Source organism: Lepisosteus platostomus, chromosome 7, assembly GCF_059453375.1.
Source record: "Lepisosteus platostomus isolate fLepPlt1 chromosome 7, fLepPlt1.hap1, whole genome shotgun sequence".
Taxonomy (NCBI): Eukaryota; Metazoa; Chordata; class Actinopteri; order Semionotiformes; family Lepisosteidae; genus Lepisosteus; species Lepisosteus platostomus.
This window is the reverse complement of record NC_142617.1, coordinates 63,225,521-63,250,545: the sequence shown is the minus strand read 5'-3', so window position 1 is coordinate 63,250,545 and position 25,025 is coordinate 63,225,521. Positions and strand designations below refer to the sequence as shown.

Genomic DNA, 25,025 nt, shown 5'->3' with positions numbered 1-25,025 from the left:
GTACTATAACATTTATTTTAAAAAGTTCATACAAATTTGGTCCAGAAAATAACTGTAGTTACGATACTACTGTTCCAACTTTTTCTTCAATTACTAGAGGTACAAAACTTCAGCCATGAAACATTTCCGTTTACCCTTTAATGAAAAAAAAACGGAACACCACACAAATATAGTCGCTCCTCCAACATCATTACCATGTCATTTCTTTCATTATGGCGTGTTAAAAAAAATAAAGAAAATGTACCGAGAAATAGTGCCAAAAGAAATTTTATTTCGTAGGACAAGAACAAATCCCATCTTTTAAAACATTGCACGCTAATTTGCGCTAGTAATGTGGACAACCATTTTACAATAGGCGTCGCCAGTATCCCAGGGTTACTTTCCAGGTACCGCTTGCTAAGCTGAAACTATGACGCTGAAGAGAAAATACTCCGCATTTTATTTACCTACACATACATTTGCACTCTCATAGGCTACGGTGTCCTCCCAATCTGAGAAACCCTGTAAAAGAGTAACCTGGACTTCACGAACTGCTCAACAGCAAAGATGAAATTAAATTACAGGAAGGAGCCCGTTTGCAACACAAAAACCCCAAACTGAGACCCTTTTTAAGCCAGTTAGCCCTTTTCCCTGTATTGTTTTCCTGTCATTGCAAATATACGTAGTGGAATTCACACCAGATTCCTTCAGAAACATTACACCTAATTTTCTCAACTGGTAACGATATTAGACTACGGGTGAACACTTACACGCCTGCTGACGCAGCTACCCACCTGAACTACTTCAGAGCTCAGTTTAATACCAGTACGTGGGCTTGTACTCCAGCCTCTTGACATTAATCATATCAGCAAATTACACCCTAACGATTACGGTAGTAAAATCAAAATGATGATTCCCCAATTCCTTCCAAGCTCTCTCTAAAAATGAAATTATGGGTCGCTACTGTAACACATTCACGGTAGAACCCTACAGTGTTTTATTCAAAACTCAAATATCTGTCTAAACAGGAAGCGGACAGTTCACCAGGCCTCTGCACTTTCCACCGTTTCTGTGGCATTTGCAGAAAAAAAAGCAGGTCACAGACCTTTTAATACCACCAAAACATAAAAACCAACAACGTCAAATATGGTGCAATTCGCATTTGGTAAACCCACTTTGATCTAGTGTACAATAGTTTTGCAAGCAATAGCAGCATAGATCCTTTAACATACTCAATGACACATATACTTCACATGATATATGGTGCCTTATCTGCATGGCTAATGTAGAAAATATCAACCTTAACCCAAAGTTTGTCATGACGTACACTATGGAAGAATTCGAATTTCTATTTTTTCCTTGAAAGTTAAGACTATGAAATGAAAAAGAGAAGACTGTACAATGCTGGGTAGAAAGTATGGTGAAAGCCCAATCCCTAGGGTTTATCAAAAATCTTTGGAACAATTTAATCAGAAAACAAATCACATGAAAGACATCACAGCCTTTCTTGTTGACTGCCAAAGGAGACTTGATCCAAACGCTGGTGCTGATTGCACAAACCCCATAGTGAGATTTCTGCATCATTAAGGCACACGCAAGGACACTGCACAGTAACTGGTAAAAAAAAAAAGGTTGCAAGTCAGCTTCTGGAACTGAAGGATAATCTGTAGGGAAACACACTCCATTCCTTCACAGATGTCATTTACAAATGACCAGGATGGTTTTAACAAATCAGTAAATGGTATGCACATATTTCACGTGTGCCTTCTCAAGTTCTGCATAATTTTTCCCATTCTACATTTTCATCTGAACCATGAGCACACACAGAAGTACCCATGGATAGTATTTCAAAAATTAATGTTTGATAACACCAATATACTATCAAGCAGTTTTATTAGAATTAGCAGGATGATCATTTTCTTTTTGAACACCTACAGCATAATTGCCTTGCTAGCATTTTGTAAGTCACAGATAAAAAAATCTCAGAATATTTAAGATTTAATTATATCTTCTGTTGATGTCCTCACCACTTTAGATTTTGTGGGATGTTTAGCCTTAGTCACTGAATTATCATCAACAGATAACCTGTTAATTATTTAAATGTGCATCACTGTTATTAATCCAAGCATGCACACACTCAAGACATCCAAGTCACAAGTTTCAACTTTATACCTTTTCTATTGTGAAGACTCACACAACACTCCCAGTTCCAAGTGTTTTTTATGACATTTATTTCAATAGTACAGTCAGTTTTTAAAGAAGTCTTATAACAGATTAAACCAATTGGATCTACAACTCCCATTTCCAAAAATGGTTCAGAAACTGAGAGCAAAAATATAGATCTATATTTATATATGTATAGAAGTGGCTCACACTTCAGTGTAAGGAGACATCTTTTTAGTTTATGGGCAACATTCCCTGCATCATATGCAGGGCAATTTTCAGACTGCTGCACTGTACAAAAAAGAATGTTAACCTCTAACAACAAGGAAAACCCACTGCGACTGCTCAGATACAGGGGGTACCTTACATGGGGGCACAATGCCAAGAACTAGAAAACACACTTTCTGACTTGTAACTTAATCTAAAAGAAAATTTGGTGGGAAGCATTCAGAAGTTAATTGGCATTTTTTTGTACATTCCTTTCCAGATACAGCTCACAAAGTCGAATGCAAAAGCTTTACAGCATCTACTACAAATCTGGTTTTATACAAATATTTTCAAAATGTTTTTACCATCTGTGCCACCCCAGAGGCCCCCTTCCTTCCCAGCCCCTGAAGCATGAGTTAACCCAAAATCAGAGACTTGCGTAAAGCAGCGTCAAAATAAAGCCAAAAGAAACCCAAGTACAAAAGAAAGCCCTGCTACAACCAGCTCCACAGACTTGCTGTTTAAATATAACCTTACCTGTGCTTGCTCAGACTGAACTCTTCCTCAGTTCTACACACTTAAAAACTGCATTTCTCACTCTCTTCTGAAGCCAAGTGACATTTTGCCGAGAGCGCACAAATTCTTTTGAGAAAGACTTCAGGTACACCCAGCATTTCCTTCTCAAAGAATAGAGGTTGTTTTATTCCTAAATGGTTTTTCCCTTTTTTTGACCTGAGAAATTATCAGGAAGTTCATTACAGAGGGGTTGGGGGTGGATTGTGTTGGGTCAGGAGAATAGTTTTTTTTTTTCTGCAGATATTAAAATCATACACTTCATAATAAAAACAATGAGAAAAGCTTCAGTCATCTGTGAAGAGCATCCTTGTAAACACACCTAACTCCCCTTCATCCCCTAAGGTTTAGAGGTCTTCCTAAGCATTATGCCAAAACCAACTGGATCTGGAGGACCAAACATTTGTTATAAATAATTAACTCAAGAAATGCTACCCCTAGGTCAGTTACTTCCTTTTGTCGGAGGAAAGCAGAGGCCCAAAAGTTCATAAAGCACTGCGACTGTCCTGGAGAACTGTAATTGATAACAATAGAGAAAGAGGGATGGACTGTTCCATTGCCCTGTGTTAATTATCCAGCCTCCCACCCTCCACATAAAATAGCTTCAAATATAAAACAAAGCAGGGATGAATATTTAAACTACACAGCAAATATACATCATCTCCAAGATCTGTAAAGAATAAATATTTTTTTAAAAATTATGCAAACACGTGCCACTCTTGCTCTTTAACTTTACCATGCATATGCATTATTTACAATTTGAAAAATACTGATTTCCTTTTTAAACAAAAGTTCTGCTTTTTTAACCACCTTACAATCAGCCAATCCACATTCAGCTACCCAAAGGGGGGGTCTCACCACGTACAACATACATGGCTATAAGGACGTTTAAAGCTGTGTTGAAAACATATAAATCCATTCCCTATACACAAGGAAACGGAAAATGAAGTCAAAATGGAAACAAAAAAGTCAGGTTTGAAGGAGGAAGCTACGGTACAAGCCTGGAGGGTAGGGTCTTTTTTTTTCAGTGTCTTTTTGCACTCCACTCTGCCGCTTACAATACTGTTGTACAATTTGTATTTTTTTTTTAATATTCTACCTTTTTATTACAATATAATTTAAAGTTTCCATTAAACAAAACAAGAAGAATGAAACAAAAAAAGTGATGCAAGATTGGGTAGTAGACCAGCGGTGACAGCAGAGGCCTGTGCTGCCCAGTTTAATTGCATCAGCACTCTAGTTGGGTAGAGTTATTCTTAAAAAGTTCATGGTATGTAGGATTTATCCTCAATCCTCAATGTACTCCCAAAGGTCTTTCTCGTAACCTTCGTGCACATGCTGTAGCAACACTCTTCGCCGGCTCTCACAGTATCTGGGGATGTGAGAGAGAAGATACACTTTAGGGTTAAGGATCTTTGAATAAGCCTACCTTGTACACTGTCAGCTACTCCTTTTGTTCAATACAACCAGACAACTTACTATGACCTGCTCATGATACTTTGGAGGTATTGCTTTAATCCACTCCAGAGAGGCCTTAAATGTCTTTTCTGTATATTATAACTTTAATTCCACTCTAAAGTGCTTAGATATTCAGATATTACACAATATTCATTTTCCGTTCATGGGGCAAGATTCCAATTTCAAATAAGCAATGACTCAGAGTAACTGAAGTTAATGAAAAATCAAGAAAATCAAGAGATTTTTACAGATCAGAACATTTTTAAATCTCAAATGTGTAGATATTTTTACACATTTCTAATGATTTAGAATCTTAAGAAAGAGTTCACATTCTTTTTTTAGAAAAATGACTTATACTACTATACTGATACAACTGGAGATGATTAAAAATACCACATCTCTCCAAAACTCCACAGCAGGCACCCTACCTGTATTTATCCTGTACTTTCTGTTTGATGTCCTGAAGTGAGTCCTGGGAAATATCCCGTTCCAGATATCCAGACAAAACCTCTGTGGCATTTTCCAGGTCTGCCTGATTGTTCTAAAAAAGGGGGGGGGGGGGAAGAGAACAAAATAAGAGGGAGCAGAGTGCAGCAATGCATTAAGGACAGCTGTGTGCAGTTAATTAGCACTACCAACCAACAAACCACAACCATCTATAAAACAAAAGGCATCTTACAAGGCAAACGTTCAGGTTTATGTTTTTCTTAGAAGTGCAAGTAGAATTCAATGAACTGTAGGGATGAGAACAATAATTGGGTCCGTTCATTAAACATAAGTTGGCAAAGCCACATCACAGAAATACAAAGCTTTAATAACGTACACTACTGTCTGAGACTAGCAGAAACGTTAAAAAATATCAGCGGCCCATCAAGAAGTGACTCAAAACCCCCAACCCCTTTTAGGATCTCATACCTCAAAGATAATGGACTGATTATTCTTCTTGAGGTAGAAAGCGAAAACGTAAGTGTACATAAGCGTGGCACGGCACTGGCACAGCACATCGACGGCCTTCTTCAGGAACTGCACTTCAATCCAGGACATGTTGTGCTGCTGCATCTCCTCCATTTTCTGCTTGACCTGGGCGTACAGCTTGTGCTCAAAGCGCAGGCTCTGCATGTGGTTCATGTAGCGGTTGCAGTAGAACAGGTACCTTTGCAAGGCAGCTCTGGATCGCTGCAGGGTGGACAGAAACGCCTGTTGCTTACAGAAGGGACTTACAAATGTTTCAGGTTTTCTAAAAAACGGCCCATACCCCCTCCAAAAACAAAACCCAAAATTCACACGTTTACATTGTAAATATGATTTACAATGTCTTCTCTGCAAAGAAGAGAAAACCTCACCCCTCTGTGAAATGTACAAACTTCAATAATTCCTGTTGCCCCCTCCCTGCCCACGGTTGTGCCCACCGGCTGTCAGCTAGAACACGAGATGCTTAGTCATCCCATGAATACCCTCTGTCTGCACTTTCCAGCAAAACAACCAATGCTTCACCGGGCCACTCAAAAAAAAACAAAAACAGTTCTCTCTCACTAACAATTGCTGCAAAATCAAAACCCCTTTACAATGGCAAGGTAAACCTCGTTCCACACATTTGTTCCCTGTAATTTTGAAAACTGCACTAGGGCACTTTTTTGTAGCACAACAATCATTCCAGGTGTAGCTGAACGCGAGTCTGATTTACCTCTTGAGCATCTCTTGCTGCCTTAGCATCATCTTCATTGTAGCGATTGCAATTGTACCTTTAAAACATAATTAAAATTACCATTAACAAATAAAAAAAATCTTCACAGTCTTATATGTAAATAATAGCCATATGCATTATATAATGGTGATTTTATGTGTGCTAAAAATTATGCGATTGCAATTATTTCAAGCAATCTTTCATCAGTTTATTGTTGATGACATTACAATACATGTTTTATTTACTGGTGAAAGAGGTGTTGGAATCTTGCTCAAGATGTTGAATTACGAAAACCTCAATCACCTGAGCAAGTTCCATAAAAGAAGCAATGAAACCAGTGAGGGAAGAAAAACACCAACAACAAAAGCCTGGTAAAAATACCCCCTATGTCATAGCTGCAGGAGAGCTGTACCCAAAAATGTACCCACAGCTTGAGTCCGTTTATATAACAGTAATATCATATGTTAAGTCAGATTTCTGTTTTCGTTTGCAACAGCAAGACAGTTTCTTTTCACCTGAAAAAGCTTCAATTACTTCTGATAACCTAATACTACAATTGTGCACAAAATGGTTGAAGTGTGTTGTTACTTTCACTCAAGAAGCACACACATCTTAAGGGGTGTCCAGTTTAAAGTTAGTAAAAATAGTGCTTGACTGGCTGCATGACAACAATGAGGGAACACTGAGGAAAAGGGGCCACTTACGCTGTAATGAAGTAAAAACTCGTACAAATATTTAAAATTAAAAGAACAAAATCATAAGATCCTTATCAGACTAACTGCACATAAAGGGCCCACTTTTTTCTAGATCATTGACTGATCAGCTTAAAAATCACCATAAAAATGGGTCTCCAAACCTTCATCATCTACACCTGGGATGTACTGGGTAAGAGAAAATCGCACATAGTATTGCAAGGACTGAGAAACCAAAATAACTTAATTCACTGGTATACCTGAAAGAAACCACCAGCAGACCATGAAACCTACAATACAATTTTGTTTTATTAGGCTCCACAAGATCTTTGGGTCACAAAGCAAGAAGCTTTTTAGGCTGAAATCTCCTAAACAGCTTCTTGAATAAATACTATACATTATGTATTGTCACAATCGGAGATTTATTTATTCCTGGGGAAAACAAAACAAAACCTCACTGAAGATGGCGAGGAATCTGTAATGACACATCATACTTACCAGGCAGACCCATGGGGCTCCCAGGGACCTAGGCAAACCCAGCAGAACTCTGCTTTACAATTCTGGTTCCGACACACCATGTGATTGCAGCCTCCATCTTTCTCAATGGTCACATGACATTTGGGACATTCCTTACGACAAATACAGAGTTAGCTTTTTAAAACGTATTTGCAGAGTGCTATTCAGCCTCTCTCTCCAAACGATAAAGACAGTGGGATATTCAAAGGTAAAGTGCCATTTACCTTAGTGTTTGCTGCGATCCAATTTGATGTTTCACTGTCATCATCACATTTTTTGATCCATTTTCTCAACCACTACAAGATGCAGAATAAAAACCTTCCATTCAGATTTATGAAAGCACACCCATAAACTGAGCATATTCTTCCCTCAGTTGCAATAAGCCAGCATAATGTAATAACTAAATAGCGCATTAAAGATACACTGATACAGTACAACTGTTAATAGCTAACAATACCACAGAAAGATTTAAGTTGTATGATAACTCACGTTAACCATCTATAAGTAGAATTTAATGCATGTGATCTTGTCACAAGAGTGACAGAGTCAATGGCAAAAGGAGGACATTTCACAGAATGTAAAAATACAAGTTAGATATATCATGTCTAATACATGCAAATTAAATTAATACATTTAAAACATGATACCTTTTACACAAAGTACATTTGCATTCAACTTAACTTTATTTCTCAAATTAACTGCTTTATTTGAGTGAAAAAACAAAGTCCTTTTATGATGTTTTTTACAGAGCCTTTTCAATTTCTTTTAATCAAGGCCAGCAATAACATTTTTATTGTTAGTCTGACAGCCCATGGTAAAAGACCAGTCTAAGGACTTATCCAGCAAACTGAATTCCTATCCTTCGTTCACAAATATGTCTTCCTTCTTTTCAACACAATACTTGAATTTAACCACTGTTGAAATCAAGAGCCTGTTGGGCAGAGTGGCCAAGTATAAACTACAATAGAGAACAAACTTTTGGCTCTGAAGATCTGTTTTCCAAATGCACCTCTTTCAGATTCATCTCACAGAGGTAATAGGTCATGGTATTTTAATCTTCACCTGTACCTTTTCTATTTTAACTCAAAATGCTGCCCTCCCACTCCACTGACAGTTTATTCAGACTCCCAAAGCATCATGAAAGCTGGGATAAATAAATTACAACCAATGAAAATGACTAACAACTGAATATATTCTAAATGTAAATAAGATTTTAGATCTTTAAAAAAAAATGACAGGGAGCAGATGTCTCCAATTCATCTTTGAATAATTTAAGATGTGTATAAAAGGTAAGCCTCTCCATGCATGCCAATTAAGAAATGAGACAGTTCTGGAGAAATTAAATCAATTCTTAAAATGTCAGCTAGAAGTCTGTGATTAATATAAGATAATCCAAACTTGATCCCTGGCTCTTTTATTTTGTTTCCACACATATTCCCAAGATTAAAACTTCCCCGTTTATCAAGATCGTCCAGGAAACAACTTCCTGAGTCTTTGAAATGCACTTCAGTCAGTCATGTTACATGAGGCTATTTGCATATGTGTCTCCCACATGCCTTTTGCTAAAACACAACTAAAGTGTTCACAAAAAAGGTGGACAAGGCAAGTCTCACGTGGTACTGCTCAGTTAAGTGAAGAAACACTACACTGTGAAGACATAACCAGTTATTCATACCTTACACTTGACAGGATCGTGCCAATTTTCTCCACAGTTGAAGCTGGGATTAAGAGAAAAATTCCATGAAAAAAATGAATCACAGTTTTTTTTACAGTATTATGATTTTACAGCACTGTGGTCTTAAAAAAAACAGAAAAGGTCTGCTGCAATACTAGAAAATCACAAATACAATTAGCTCACCAGAAGCAGCCTAGCTGGTAAAACCATGGAAACTGCTTGTCACTGATAATGTCGCCAGGAAACTACTGTAAGAAGCTCTTGCAAGTACCTAGCTGTACTTTCAGTAAGAACTGTGCCAGCTCCCAATCCAACAACAATAATGCGCACTTGGCGTTTGGGGTGCAAAAGAAAATGGTTAACCTGATAATGAACATGCTTAAGGAAACTTGCTGATTCACTGAGTTACAATCACTTTTGCTTGATGTGATGCAAACCCCAAAGTTTAAGAGTGTAAGAGTACGGTAAACTGGCGATCTACATTTAAAGTGTCACCTTGTTTTCCACCCTGACGGCACAAGAGGAAGCGCACCAGACAAAACAGGTGCTCAATGAGGTGCCAGTAGATAGACAGGTCTGCATGATGGGATGATGTCATTGAAAATTTTCAGCTAATAATTTCTCTGATCACTCACCAGAATTGACGTCCACATTTGCACCGTACAGGCTTGGCATCAGGATACTGGACTTTAACAACATGATGGCAGTCTGGAGCTGGACACCATTTTAACAGTCGATTACACTGGAGGAGAGACAAGACCAGGGGCTGATGACAGTTTTCAATACTAAACAAAAAGCAGCGTCATAATTCTCTTTTACAGTTTCATTCAATGAGCAATTCGATCACACAAAAAAAGCTGTACAATTCTTACAATATCAACCATATCGTTTTAACCAATGGAACACACTCTACCAGACTAAGAATTACATATAGTATATCAAACATGTAACAGATGTGGAGGTAAGTCCCGATCAGCCATCCCATGTGTTGTTTCCTGACTATTTGTATTTATTAATTTGATAGCCGAAAACATTACAGAAATACAACCTTACCTCTACAAAACTATTAGTGATTAAATGTTGGTACTTCAACTTGACTTTTGAATCTGTTATCAGTCGCCTATAAGGAAAAACAGAAGTGGTTTTAGTGTCCAAGACAATCCAAATGCATTTAACAACAAAACTAGATAAACTGTTCACTTAAGGTTCAGATTAAATGTGTTACAGTATAACATTTAGGGCATCCTAAAATAGACAATCTTGTCTAACAGCTGCAAAAATAAAAGCACCGATTTAATATTTTCATTTGACACTATAAGAACATGACATTTCCACTCTTTGGAAGAAAACTAGAGGACTATATTCCATAAACTTACTGAAAGTAACAGCAGTTATGAAATGACTAAAAAGTATTTTGTTTTACTTTCAGAACTGACAGAAAGACAGCCAGCCACATGCAAACATACAGCTACCAAAGCCTGACAAAAAACTTTCCACGAAAGAGATCAGGATATAGGTTAAGACATACTAATGGTGTTAATACAGGGTGAATAGGGGGACACAAGGAGGTTAATGTTAGAGCTCTCTAGATGTGTCCAAGTTAACAAATAAATAGAACCCACACAAACCCAAAAAGCCTGCTGTTTCCAAAGATAATTACTTCTTTACTTGGGATACATCATATAAGCCTTTGAAAAATCTGAGAATAAGAAATTCTACACAATTTCAAACAAAGAATGTTTGACACTGCACAAATTATTTTTTACTCATTATTCAATTTCTGATCCATATAATTAAGTGTACAAAATGCTGATGTGTATATGTTTTGCATATTTATTTTTTCCCATTATTGGAATGGGTTAGTAGCCTGAAACGCAGATTTGAATGCATTCATACTTGTATTTAAACATTATATATCTGCTCTCTGCAAATGAACAAGCCATAGAATATAAAATCACACTTTAAGAGTTAAGAAACCTTTAGCCAGAATTTGGAGTGGGTGATGGTGACCTACTTCTTCTACAAACAAGTCTTTCAAAGAATCTGCAGCTGCTTAACTGTAACAATATGTAATCGTTAAAGTCACACATCCACTGTTCTCATAAGCTGTAAACCCAATGAGCTTCCAAATGTTTTGAAAGCAAATTTGATGAGATTTCACTTGTTTCATTGCAATTTAGAAAATAAAACATTTCATTAAAAGGGTTTTCTGCCTTTATACAAGCCAATTTTCACAAAGTTCAAAGGCTTGCTACAGCAAAAGAAAAATAAAAAAGCACCATATTTATCAGCAATGAAAAAAAAAATTCTATGAATATTTTACCAAAGAGTTGCTGTGCCAATGTTTTAGACTCTGGTCTACTTACATGACTGTATTGTCGTCCACTAAGATATCACAGCTGTGAGCAGGACAGGAAATGGTCTTAAAGAGAGAGAGGGGAAAAGAAGCAACTATTCATTCAATGCCAACTTTAAACTGAGGCTCGAAACAGTTACAACCTTTAACAGTACAACAAAGATGCAAATTTTACTTTTAGATGCAAAGACTTTTTTCTAGCACTCAGTTCTGAAGTATTTAGTTTAACCAGTTTTACTATTTAGATTCTGTGCACTGTGGCATATGGCAGAAATTTTATATTCATAACCTTTTTCTAACCTGGCATTAAAAAGACTCCATGTAGGATTAATTTCTACAAGTAACATCTTGGTGGCACCGTAGTATGCTGATTTTTCAGCTAAAACTGTTTATGCATCTCAGATTTAATCAACTGTTCTAATGCTGTACCAATATTAATTAATTCCAGTACAAAACTTACTTTCATATTCAAGGGCAAATATTAAATCAAGTCCCCATTCACACCTGGATGCCTCTAAGTTAACCCAGAAGTTTTTGGAAGCTTTTAAAAGAACTTCATGCTTTTGACTGAAGAGTGAGACCAAACTTCAGAAAACCGCTTTTTGGGATTGCAAATGTGATGTAAACATGCTAATATTTCATGGTACAGTAACAGCATGAAGAGAAGAGTACTTGCACAAAAATGTCATTATAGATATTTCACTGCTTATGAACTTTCTAGACTACTTAAAATACCTCTACTTAATATTAGTCTTTCATTTACATGCTTTCACAAGGTTTAGAGCTTAATATCTCCTTTAATGTTTGATGCCGATAGGCATCACTTAAAATGACAATCGTGTTGAAATCTGTTATGCTCCAGATGAAAACAAATGCTTTTTTTGATAGTGTTTTCAGCTTCGAGTTCAAAACCATCACCGACACCAAGCCATCTTATGATGAAATGAATTAAATCTAGTCTCTGCCTCTCCTACAATGTCTTTTGTCAATGCTTAATTACATGACAAAATAAGGTTTTAATATGACCATGTGATGTTACATGGGACTCCTATCTAAATGAATATGAATTTGTATGCCTTCATTTTTTACTGAGCAAAACCTCGTTCACAAATATTTGCTACAATCAAATGTATCAGTTAGCAGCCGACCATCATCATACACTTGAAGTAAAACGTTACTTTCTATATAAGCTAATCACCAAATAGATTTGAAAAATGTTGTTAAAGGTCTTAAAGAAATAGCCCAAATGTGAGCCAGCAACCTTACGGGGAATATGACCTTTCCAGTACTGTGAAATACATTTTAATAATACTTGTCTGTGTACAAGTGGTTTACCTCTCAAGTGCTTTTATTTCTTATTGTTCTGAGTTGTTGAGTTTGGGAGTGGCCCATTACTGACACATCCTCACTGGTAACACGTTACGAAAGGGCCACCCAGGGCTGACTGCATGTTCACATACACATTTGCCTTGCCCTGGTGCTGTAATTGTCAGCCCCAGGCTATACACAACGTGTTGCCAAAACTCTGGTCAGCCAAGGTCTGCCTTTTCACATAGTGAGCGTTTTCACCTGAGAAAAGGTGGCCCTGAGGATGTCTCGAGCCAACGCAAAACAGAAGGGGTTGTATGTTCAGTGAAATGCGGCTCATGTCTCTACATTCTGAGAATTAAATCCAAGCATGAATTGAGAAAATTGAACAACTTCAGTTCAGTTTTTTCCCCGATTCCTGGGTACACTCTGGACGTTACTAAGATATCCAAATCACACAACTTTAGAGTCATACAAAAGAAGCTGAATACTGTTAAATATTGCAGCCACGCGTTAATTTGAATGAAAAATTAAAACACCATTAATGCTGACAATCAAAGCAAATATAGTGGCCGACATTAAACCAATGTTCATCATGAGACTAACACTTCAAATTTGCTTCAAAGAGTTTTAATAAATGGCCCCACTTTCTCTAAATTCTGCAAGTGTTAAGTGAAAGATATGTTGGTACCTGTCCCATTCCCTCCTCAATGATTTTGGTTGTTAAATATTCACTCCAACACTGCATGCAGAACTTGTGTCCACATTCCAGGCCAGTGAAGTACTACAGAAAAAAGAAAATGTTCACAGAAATAAAAACCACTTTAATCCACAAAGAAAACTTCAGATCTTGGTCATTTTTTACTAGTGCCAATCATGTAATGTACTGTAGAACATTTACTAAAAAGGTTCAGGTTATCCTGACCTACTTTCAATGCTAGACCTTCAAACTTCCTAAAATTATGAAATGAAATCAATCAGGAACACATAACATCAAGAAAGGTAATGTTATGATGGCATTTACAATCTCTTAGAAAGTGAATAAACACTTATTTTATTCTCATTACCAGTCATCTGTGCAAGGAACATGTATTCCCTATGTTCCCAAATCAAAACATTTTTTACAAACCACACTGTACTGCAACATTAGTACATAGCAATTGAGTGATAGAAAATGTAATTTTCAGCTCCATGGACTAGTGAACAACTTTCAAGAAAGCAGTAGAGCAAACAAAACAACCCCATCTTACAAAGCAAGAGGAGTGTGTCACAACAGAACAGTTTTCAAGTGTACAACGCAATGTACTGTTTGTATTAAAATATTTTCCTCCTATTTAATTTAAACACATGTATCTGTTCCCTCAAATGCAAAGCATTTAACACAGACCTATTGTTTCCTCTTGAAGTGGCCCAATGCACATCAGCTCAATTTCTCTGCAAAACCCACGGACCCTTAATATTGAAACTTTCAAAATGCTACAAGAGCCTTGCATCTCTCCTCTTGCCTGGTGAGAAAGTCTGTCATTCATTGGTTTACTGCTAATTATATGGCATCCTCTGCAGATTTCCACTTGATTTTCAATTTCTTCTCATTATGTTGATAACGCTTCAATTATGAAGTTTAAAACAGGAAATATACTGCAATATGGCAGTACCAAAGAAACATCAAATCCTGTTATGATTAAATTACTGAAATAAACATTCCATTACAAATGGCCTTGCCCTATGATTTATATTAAAATTGATTCAAGATATACAAAGAATCAGAGACTGAAACCAAGCAGACTACTCAATAAATCCTGCTTCTTTCAACTTAACAGCATACGTTCAGGAAATGCCCATCTATGCAAGAGTACATTTCAGAGTGCAGGAAAAAAAATCGAAGCAACTTCCTCACACATTCTGAATAGCAGCTATCCACACAATGAAAAAACAATGCAAACTTCCATTGCACAGCTCTGTGGTACTGACCGAATTAGGATAGTTCAGGTAGCAGATCTGACAAGGCATGTCCTGGGCTGAAGACCTTGTGTTCATCTGACGGGTTCGAGACTTCTTACTGGGGTTTATAACATGACATTCTGAAAATAGTTTCTCAAGGTTCCCGTCAAAGTACCTGAGGAAATGACAGATAGTTAGTGGAAGAAAACATAACACAAACAAAAGTTCTATTGAACAACTGTCTCAGTTCCATGGGTACAAGCAGAAAAAAAAACAATCTGCCCTACTAAGTGTACCAGGTTGCCAGTGATCAGTAGAGGCTCATTATGTCACCGTCAGGACTATTAATAAAACATGGTTCTGCCTAGACTTGCACAAAGTACAAAGCCTAGTGTTTTTTTTTAAGTCACACAATATAATCAAAGTAAACAACAATGAAGAACCTTTTGACTTCAAAGCACTTCAAATAAAATGCTATAATGCCAGAAGTTATACTGTGGCACAGTGGCACATTAAAAACCAAATTGCCTCTTGATTCTGGTAGTTCTTAGAGGACTCCAAAACAGACAGGACATAAGCATTGTAATACATCAACAAAACCCAAAATAAGAGCCTCTATTTCAAAATGCAGCATTGGTCTCCCAAGACCACAACTATAGATCAAGATTACTTAAGTGACATTAAATATGATCAAAATACAAATCCCATTAAATATTCCTTACTGTCACTACAACTTTGCTAGCTTTAGTGCTGATCAAAGATGCTAGCATAAAATAAAGGGAACAAAGGTTTATTGCCTGTCTAACAAGCAGACTGAAAGAAGATTCTTTTTTACCATCTTTGATAAAAAAAGAAAAAACTAAAAAGCCACAAATCCCATGTTAAAATTAATAAAGCTTATTTTAACAGTGTGAAATAGTTAAAATAAGAAATTTTGACATTTAAAATGTAAAATTAAAATGCTGGCTCGCCACTGCTTTCAGTGAAGTACCCTCATCTTTCCTATTGAGTTAATTCAAAATTAAATGCTGTATTTTCACATTGTGCTGTGCAGTAAGACAAAAATCTCGGTATTTGATACTATACCTACTCCTTTTTTCACTTTTCACTTATGAGCTTTAGCACCAGTTTAGCCTTCTTGAAACTGTCGATATTCTCACCTGGCACTGTTGAATGGGAAACAAGACTCTCTCTGTCGGTTTAAACTTATACCACATAGCTATCAATTTAAGTCTCAATACTGAAAACTACACAAGATGACTTTCACATCCATTTAAATCATAGCACAAAAGTGTAGTGCCACGTTGTTAGGATCAAAAACTTTAGTGCTTCCATTTTTGAGTGACACTTTTTATGGGATATCTGTCAGAGAAGCAAACTGCTGTTTCACTCTATAAGCCAGTTTGTTCAAAACAAATCTTGAACCTCACAAATGCATCCTGGGTCATGTATTGGTCACTACTGCTCTGACAGATCCTAAATAAGAGATCACAAAAAATTAAAAGAGTCTGATTTACTTGCCTTTCCATCAGCTTCTCTTTGTCCCAGTTGAAGTGGCTAAGAAGTATTCTTGTTATAGTTGCAGGATTCTAGAAAGAAGAAACACAAATCAGGCTTTGCTCTTGTATATTGGCAAAGAGATTATGTAAAAATCCAGACATGAAATAAATGGATACTTATTTCACATTTCCTTGGCTTGTCTGTGTAATTCCACAATATGGAAGTAAAAGTATATAAACCTATACTCTTATATTATACTGCACTAACTATAGCTATGAACACATTCTAGCTCAAAAACACATTTGCAATTAGTACCAGTATGAACCAATAAACAAAACATTTAAAAGGTTATGAGCACATAGTGAATTTAATTACTCCACTTTAACCAAAGGTTTTGTTGAACAATACTGAAACACCAGAGAACAAAAGAATCTTAAAAATAAACATGACAGTTTGACTTCAGTAATGATTTTTACACAAAAGGTGTCAACACAGTAAAACCAAATGCTTCTAAAAATCTCACTACCGCTCTTTAAATACGTACCAGATGACTGTAGTTTTTTGCATTTCTGCAGACTTAACACTTATATGTTTCAATCATAAACTGTGGTTTCTGATAATTGACACATCTGGCTTTCTAACAGTATATATTTGAAAAATAAGTTCCTCTTATTCTTACTCTTATTGATACTTGAATCATTTGATTGCAAGGAAAGGTTTACACAATGCTCTTGGATAACATTTCTTCTATGATGTAAGAATACATAAACAGTTCCTCTAACAGTGGTGACCTATGATTAAATATCTTTTTTTAAGCTTTTCAAACTTCTGACTTCTATTTCAGTGGTAAATTGAACTAAATTGGGATGTAATGAAGACTGTGAAGACAAAGTACTATTGCTCGCCAAGTTTAGGATATTTAAATTAGATTTAATATATTTAAATTAGGATATTTTAAAACAATGGACTTGCGATTACTGTATACTGTTCACATCTCTGTTTAAAAATTTCCAAATAGCATTAGGATTTCTTGATTAACCCCTAGTGTATACCTAAAAACAAAATCCACGCTTGGCTAAACTAAACAAAATGATCCACATCTTAGTAATTAGTATAGTTCTCATATTCTTAAACACGATACAGAATCATCCTAGGGCACATTTAAAGAGATACCATGATATTAAAACTGATAGAAATAAAATGTGATCATGCACCAACAAGGCATTTATGAAGCAAGTTTAGAACATGTGAAAGACTCCTTCAAAAACAGGTCAACATTCTTAATGTAATTCTCAAAACCAAGCAATCACTTCAAACTTCAATGATTCACTGTACACTAAGGGCGGTGGGGTGGCTCTGTGGCTCAGGATCTGTGCCTGTGGCTGGAAGGTTGCTGGCTCGTATCCCGCAGCCGGCAGAGGAATCCTACTCCGCTGGGCCCCTGAGCAAGGCCCTTAACCCCAGCTGCTTCAGGGGTGCCGTATAAATGGCTGACCCTGTGCTCTGACCCCAAGCTTCTCTCCGGTCTGTGTGTCTCATGGAGAGCAAGCTGGGTTATGCAAAAAGAAATTCCTAACACAAGAAATTGTATATGGCCAATAAAGTGATCTTACCTAATGATTCCCCCCTCTGAAATTTTTACTTCATCTGAAAAACATTATGATTCTCAAACACAAAACAGTATACTAGGTCTAACATTTACAACATAATGTTAATGAAAAAGATTTGCAAAAACTATTCTTATTTCAAAAAGACTGTGCACGTCAGGCTGACATTTTTATGTGCATGTGTTTGCCTACGATACAACTACTATGATACTTTGCCTAAACTTTACCACTATAAAAATTAAATTACCAAAAATCTTAAGACTCAGCATTTCTGCACATTTAATGTGGAAAGCAAAATATTAAACAATGCATTTTTAAAGAAATCTAATTAGTGAACTAAAGCAAAAGTAAGATCTACATCTTTATTTATTTGCAATAAATGTCTAAAAATATCCTTTTATATAGTAAACTCTTGCTTTATTGAATTAACAGGGGAAAAGTGGTGTCCATTAAGTCACAAATTATATGCCCAAAAGCACTAAAACATATATACTACACATGCTTAATGGACCTTTTGACTTTTAACAATTGCAATTAACAGTCAATGAAAACTGTTTCTACGCCTTTTCTCTCAAACATACAAGCTGTTTCATGTGTTTAAAATACACTGCAAATAATTTGTTAAAGCAAACAAAACAAACTTATTATAAGGAACTGATCTACCTCTATAGGGCACCATTACTATTCCCAAATCTCAAACCTGTGTAAGATTTAACTTTGTTCTGTTATTTGTGTATTTCATCATTATTGCACAGAAAGTCTAATACTTCCCATTTTACAGACATAATTCCCCTTTAGCAGAATTTATCCATTGTATCCAAAGCAAAAAATATTAGGGACTGCTAAAATAGAGGAAAATTGTCAGTACAAATTCCAAATCAGAAGGAAAGGAGTATTGAATCATCCAATTACATTCATTAGCTGAGGTCACATCAAGCCAACTGTTAGCATCTCCCATTAAAAACAAGAGAGCATGTGATGATCATTTGAAAATATACATAAAGAAATTAACTTGCAACATTCTTTCGGGATTTTTATTTCAAGAGAATAAATCATGTGAAAAGAGGGCAATATTTAACAATTCAGACAATACTGTATGATAAAAGGCTGTTTTTAGCAGATCTTTGTATAAGATCAAAACCATAACGATCCCTAAAAGCTTGCCAACTTCTAGGCAGAAATCCATTTCAACCCAATAAATGACAGTCAGCCTCCAAAAATGTAACTATAGAGACAACAAAGACACCTCAACAGTTGATAGTGTACTACACAAAGAGAGCATACTGGATTTATGTTTAAGAATAATAAAAGATTTAGACGACACCTTCTTGCAAAAAAGCCACAGGGCTGGTAATTTTATGAAATGTTGGGAGTACAATATCATATGACATTTTGTATTACTATCTACAGCTTTCGACTGTTAAACGTTGCTTTAACAGAAGGAACAAATGGATTTTGCTTTCTAAATTATGCAAAGATGGATACTATTCACATTTCATTTTTTTTAAGATGCTGCACGCTGACATTAGAAAGACTGGGAATTTTCATTTACTATTTTAACATACACTGCTGAAAACCTTAACATCCATTCAAATAGTTTGAAAAAGCTGTTCATTCCATTCCAAAACAGACTACCCTGGTATGCAGGATTATACCCTGAACAGGATGCTATCTGTTGCTAACAGATACTAAGTATCATTGGACACACACAAGGAAAATGTGAAAAAACCTATCAAGCTACCCATCATTTATTCTGAAGATGGGAAAAAGCCACTGGAACTGGTGAAAATCCATGTTAACGCATGGAGAACATGTAAACTCTATAGAAAAGGTAACAAATCCAGACATTAACCAAGGTCTCAAGAGCTGAGGCTGCCAAGATAACCATAACACCAAGTGGCAGCCTAATATCTTAACCTTGTATGACGTCTTAAAATTATATTTACAGAACAATCTTTATCTGTGAAAGAAAAATTAAACCAAAAATCTGAAAGGTTATCCTTCAATGGATTAGTTTTTCTGTTAAACTAAGAAGATTGCCATTAGCTGGATTAGACAATTGTTGATACAGTAAACGCCTCTTCCAGCTGATGGTAAAGTGGATGACGGGCAGTGTCAACTTCTGACCTTCTCTCTAGCGTCTTAAAACACCAAACACCAGCAAGACACCTGTGGGGTTCTAGGTGCACGGTGTAGAAAACCCTTTTGCACAGATGTGACAGCGAGACGTAACAAACAGGACCTTGGGATATACCAAGTACTATATTTAGATTTAAGGACAACCATTTCGCAATGCCACAGACATTCATCACTCGCAGCAGCACCACATGCAATTGCAGCAATTATCAATAAAGAAAAAGGAATCTGACAAAAAAAATAAAGCAGGTCATAAAGTCAAATGAGGACATGAAACAGGGTCACAGCTTCAGGTATGTTTTCTTTTACACTAACTGCAGGGGAGAGTATGTGCCAGGAAGCCAGCACTAATACATACAATCTAAACACTGCATCTCTAACACAAAGGAACAAAAGGGAATTCCACAGCTGCTCCAATCTAGCACTTTACTGCAGGTGCTACTATCACTCAAATATATGCACCCTACTAAAATGTGTGCAGAATACGTCAAGATCATTAAAAAAAGGTGAATAGCACAAAATACCTTTTGGAACTATTCCAATCCGTTCTTTGGCCTGACTGTAACCTTATCCTAAAGGATTCTCACAAATGAGTCACCTTTTCCATGTGTTTAGCTCATTGATGCCAACAGTCTTGTTAAAACATTTAAGTTGTAGTCTAGCTCTAAGAAGTTTAATTTCTGCAGCTCTGCTCAAACCCCTTGGCAGCACAACAGAACGTGAAAAAAAATACTTCAAACGAATGAAAAAAAAAATCAATAAAAGTTAGCAAAAAAAGTCAAAAAAGGAAAAATACATGATATTTGAAACCTTGCACAAAAGCCTTGTTTGTCAACTACTAACTATTCTTGGCAGGCACATTTAAAGACTTTCAAAAACAGAACTAGGTGCAATTCCTGCATTTAAAGACAGGCAAAGTGAATTTGAACCACCTGCTGAGTTCCAGAGGGCCTCCTCCATTTACTTCCCCATACAAAACAGGGAGTGTTTACTATACCCTATCACTACATGCCATGGCAGGGAAGAGAAGATGTTTGCTCGTCAACACCCACTCAAAATTCACAATCCCTTCTCTCTGAGGCCCCATGTCTGTGCCAAGGGTGTGGAAGCCAAAACTTATTAATACAGGACAGTATTACAAAGGAGGTCTGATTTACAGTTGTAAGTGACAAAGCATATTTTAAAAAACAACTTAATTGTACTTTTGTTAAATTATTTTTCCACCTCTACAACACGGTCAATGTTTTTCTAATTTTGATAGCATAAAGCAGTTAATTCTTGAACAGGAAAAAAATGTTTACTTACAGGGCTGCTACAGATTACAAACAAACTATAAGATGGCAATGTGTCTAATGAATCCAATACTTGCATGGATAACAGACTATACCAGCCTTTCCGCCTCAGTAGCTCCACTTTTGTGGACATTCATCACCTGTCTGCACCAGAGCCCAAGGGTCATGCAAAAGATCATTTAGAAATATTAAAAGCCACATCACCAGAACAACGGAGAGCAGAACCAAACCACCTGGGCACATGGAATGAAAAGAAGTCCTGCATTTCTAAACACTGAAAATGCTATCAATATATGCTGGGTGCACACTGCGATTCCTTTATGAATAAGTCTTCTAAATGACAAACACGTTAGAAAAACAATCTGCACAGCAAACTAGCTTTAAAATGAAACAAATAAAAGACAAAAGGCTAGTTTTACACAGTGTACAGCGTGAGACTTATCTTGAGTCAAAGCTTCTGCAATGAACAAACAAATTTATATGAATACTGGAACTTGAACGCGCTGGAAATAAAGCAGTATATAACTACAGATTATAGTAAAGCTCTGCCCCTAGAGAACTTTGCTGAATTCTGATGGTATAAAGGGCACAGTGTGGCTTAGTTGGCAGCATGTGTGCATCTGCTCATCGGTTTGTCTCCTGTTGAGTTTAAAAAACTGAAACAGGAATTTAATCTGAAATCTGAAACTGGAATTATAATCCATTCCATCATGAATACTTACAAATAACCGCTTTAAAAAGCCATTATTTACAGATTTAAACTCTTTACAGAGCAAAAAACAAATCCAGGTGGGGCTGCACACTGGTGGTGGTGGAGGGGATCCCCATTACCTGTAAAGCACTTTGAGTGGAGTGTCCAGAAAAGCGCTATATAAGTGTATGCAATGATTATTATTATTAATCATTCATAAGTGGTTGCTGCTCATACAACAGCAGGTAACTCATAAACCAGATGATTGTCAAAGGATGTAGGTGTAAAAAGGGTATTTAAAACTTCTAAATATTTTTCTGACTAAAATGTAATTTTAAAAATGTACATTCAAGCTTTACAGGATGGAATTTTCTAAACGTATTTCTGTAAAGAAGATGCATTAGTCAGAAAAAATATTTGTTTTAGACTGGTCCACTTGACCATAATAAGACATCTCAACTTTCAGATAATAATAATAATAATAATAATAATAATTATTATTATTATTATTATATAGCGCTTTTCTGGACACCCCACTCAAAGCTCTTTACAGGTAATGGGGACTCCCCTCCACCACCAGTGTGCAGCCCCACCTGGATGATGTGACGGCAGCCATAGTGCGCCAGAACGCTCACCACACATCAGCTATCAGTGGGGAGGAGAGCAGAGTAATGAAGCCAATTCATAGATGGGGATTATTAGGAGGCCATGACTAGTAAAGGCCAATGGGAAATTTGGCCAGGACACCGGGGTTACACCCCTACTCTTTTCGAGAAACGCCCTGGGAGTTTTAATGACCACAGAGAGTCAGGACCTCGGTTTTACATCTTATCTGAAGGACGGCACCCGTTTACAGTACAGTGTCCCAGTCACTATACTGGGGCATTAGGACCCACACAGACCGCAGGGTGAGCGCCCCCTGCTGGCACCACTAACACCTCTTCCAGTAGCAGCCTTAGTTTTTCCCAGGAGGTCTCCCATCCAGGTACTGACCAGGCTCACACCTGCTGAGCTCCAGTGGGCTGCCAGTTGTGAGTTGCAGGGCGATATGGCTGCTGGCTACAGACTACAGATTTACTATGGAAATGTATTGTCCAGAAAGCTAAAGGTTGATTTTTTTTTTACATATTTCAGAACTTAGGAACAATTAAGATGCATATTACTTGATCCTGATAAAATAACTCAAGGGTAAAATGAACAACCCTTTTAGTGAACATATATTTCATTCTTTTGCACTTTAGGTAATCTTGATTCCTGGCCGCATTGTGCATAGTGCCTGCATACTGCCGGAGCCTACATGCTTTACTAAAATATGGAGGAAAAAAATGACGATAAATAATTTGAACAAAACTTCAGCAACAACGGTCTTCCTTGTGGTCAATCCCAGAAAATCAGTACAGCCGCCGCTTAAATTGTACCAGAGGAGGAAAGGGCTTTCTGGCCCGGGATCAAATGAAATCCCCGAGTCAGCACCTTTCCTTAATAAAAGAAGTCGCTTTAACAATCCTCGACCAATATGACCGTACGGCCACCAGACAAGGACCTTAAAGTCGAGCGGTGTTTGCTTAGCATAAGTTTTATTTGGCCAAGCAGGCGCTGTGCGGCACGGAACTGTAAAATGGGACCGCCGTCTAAACGACTTTCCCACCCGCTGCCGTCACTACCGTCCACTGAAAACGAGCCCCCATCTCATTAAAACAGGGCTGCAAACAGGGCTGACAGTTTCGAATTAAACTATACATTGTCAACACTCTCAGCCGAGTTCTTTATCAACAGGAGAGGCAGCAGCTCTCCGCCATGTTGTTGTCGGGCCTAAGGAGAAGAATCATCATGCAGGTGGACAGCATCAGTGAAAACTCCCTCTTACCCTCTTTTCACGCCGATATCCCGAACCGGCAAAAATAAACCCCCGTCCCCGAAAACCCCCGTTGTCGCCCGCCTTCTACGGCGAGATAAGTAAGCTCTCGTCTGGGAATGAGCACCGCCCTGATAAAAGTTACCCTACTTACTCTGAAACCCCCCCCTTTAAACTAACCGTTTCCAAACAGGCCTTCGCGCAATGCTATTCCAGTGGGGGGGCCGTGCTCTGTCGCAGTCCCTCCCCACCTGCAAACAGACCCAAGCTAACTGCTGCCGTCTCATCCGGCCATCTCCGGCCTACCGCTTTCCCCGCATCCCCGGCCTTTCCTGCAGCCGGCTCGCCTCGAAACACCTCACCTGGATGACCTCGTTGACCTCCCTAATGCACTCCACCATGTGCTGGAGGATCTGCTCGGCGGTCAGCACCTCGAAGCGGTAGTCCTCCTCGTCTTGGCCCGGCCCCAGGCCGCTGCCCCCGGTCTCCCCGCACACGTCCCGCTCGCCGCCGGCCTCCGCGGGATCGACCAGCTCCACCTCCCCGAGCTCCAGGGTGTCGTCTTCGGGCTCCTCTTCGGCGCTGTCTTCGCTGCATTCCTCCTCCTCGTCGTCGTACTCATAATTGTAACCCTCGTCCGAGTCCATTACTATGTTCACGCCGGGTTGAGACAAGCGAAAGGTCCAAAGGGGGCTCGACAGAGATATTATTTACAACGTGAGACACAACGGCACCAGGAAAAAATTCATACAGACTTAAAAAATTTCAGCCGCAGAGAAAATAACAACACAAGCGCCGCCACTGCTGAGCCAACAAAGGGACGCGGCGTCACGAACTGACGTCGACAGCGCGTCACAGAGCGGCCGAGAGGACCTGCCTGCTTTTTTTGTTGAGTGTAAATAAAGTCAGTTGAAAGAATAAAAAAAAATATATATATATAGAAAAGTGTATGTTGGTCAGGGATAACCGCCATGTTGGAGATTTCGAAATGCAATCCTAGCCATATTGAGTGTGGCAAAAGACGGGAAGGCTGTGAAAAGGTGGAAAAGCACATTGACGAAGGACTTTCATTGGACGGATTAATCACAAATTCATTTAGTATTTTTGTTCGTCTAGATTCACACTTTTTTTAATCAGATCTCCCATTTCTCCCAAGAGTGCCCTGGCGCTTGCCCCATTTTACGGGCTCATGTGTTTTCCTCGATGTTTTTGAAGAATTAAGAACCTATAAGAATTAAGAATCTATAACGATGTAAAAGACCAGGAAGAAATCTGCTATGCGTGGAGACGCATATAAAAGTAGACCAGAGGAGTTGTAAATAATGTGCATAGTGTCTTAAAACTCTTAAAACAAAACGCAAACAGGGAGAAAAATCCATTCTATAGCTCAAA

General features: G+C 37.7%; 1 protein-coding gene across 2 annotated transcripts; it reads right to left on the bottom strand.

Moving 5' to 3' along the window:
- Nucleotides 1–251: 251 nt before the first annotated feature.
- On the bottom strand, nucleotides 252–24,523 carry arih1 (ariadne ubiquitin-conjugating enzyme E2 binding protein homolog 1 (Drosophila)). 2 transcript variants are annotated; one of them, XM_088641700.1, is made up of 14 exons: nucleotides 24,065–24,523; nucleotides 16,074–16,141; nucleotides 14,583–14,727; nucleotides 13,303–13,395; nucleotides 11,314–11,369; nucleotides 10,001–10,067; nucleotides 9,583–9,689; nucleotides 8,948–8,990; nucleotides 7,497–7,568; nucleotides 7,255–7,385; nucleotides 6,065–6,122; nucleotides 5,296–5,556; nucleotides 4,809–4,921; nucleotides 252–4,294 (listed from the first exon to the last, which is right to left on the bottom strand). In XM_088641700.1, exons 1-14 carry the CDS (start codon nucleotides 24,278–24,280, stop codon nucleotides 4,210–4,212), a joined length of 1,515 nt encoding a protein of 504 aa, XP_088497826.1. In that variant the 5' UTR covers nucleotides 24,281–24,523; the 3' UTR covers nucleotides 252–4,209. The 2 variants fall into 2 exon arrangements, with proteins under 2 accessions (XP_088497826.1, XP_088497825.1); XM_088641699.1 differs by having other exon boundaries at nucleotides 23,996–24,518.
- Nucleotides 24,524–25,025: the final 502 nt, after the last annotated feature.

What these genes read in the sequence shown, in the direction of transcription:
- arih1 (XM_088641699.1), bottom strand. Translation starts at nt 24,280, where the DNA reads ATGGACTCGGACGAGGGTTACAATTATGAGTACGACGACGAGGAGGAG. An exon ending in TCACTAATAGTTTTGTAGAG is followed by an intron (nt 9,690 to 10,000) that starts GTAAGGTTGTAT and finishes TCTCTCCTCCAG; the next exon opens with TGTAATCGACTGTTAAAATG. An exon ending in GAGCCCCATGGGTCTGCCTG is followed by an intron (nt 6,123 to 7,254) that starts GTAAGTATGATG and finishes TATGTTTTAAAG; the next exon opens with GTACAATTGCAATCGCTACA.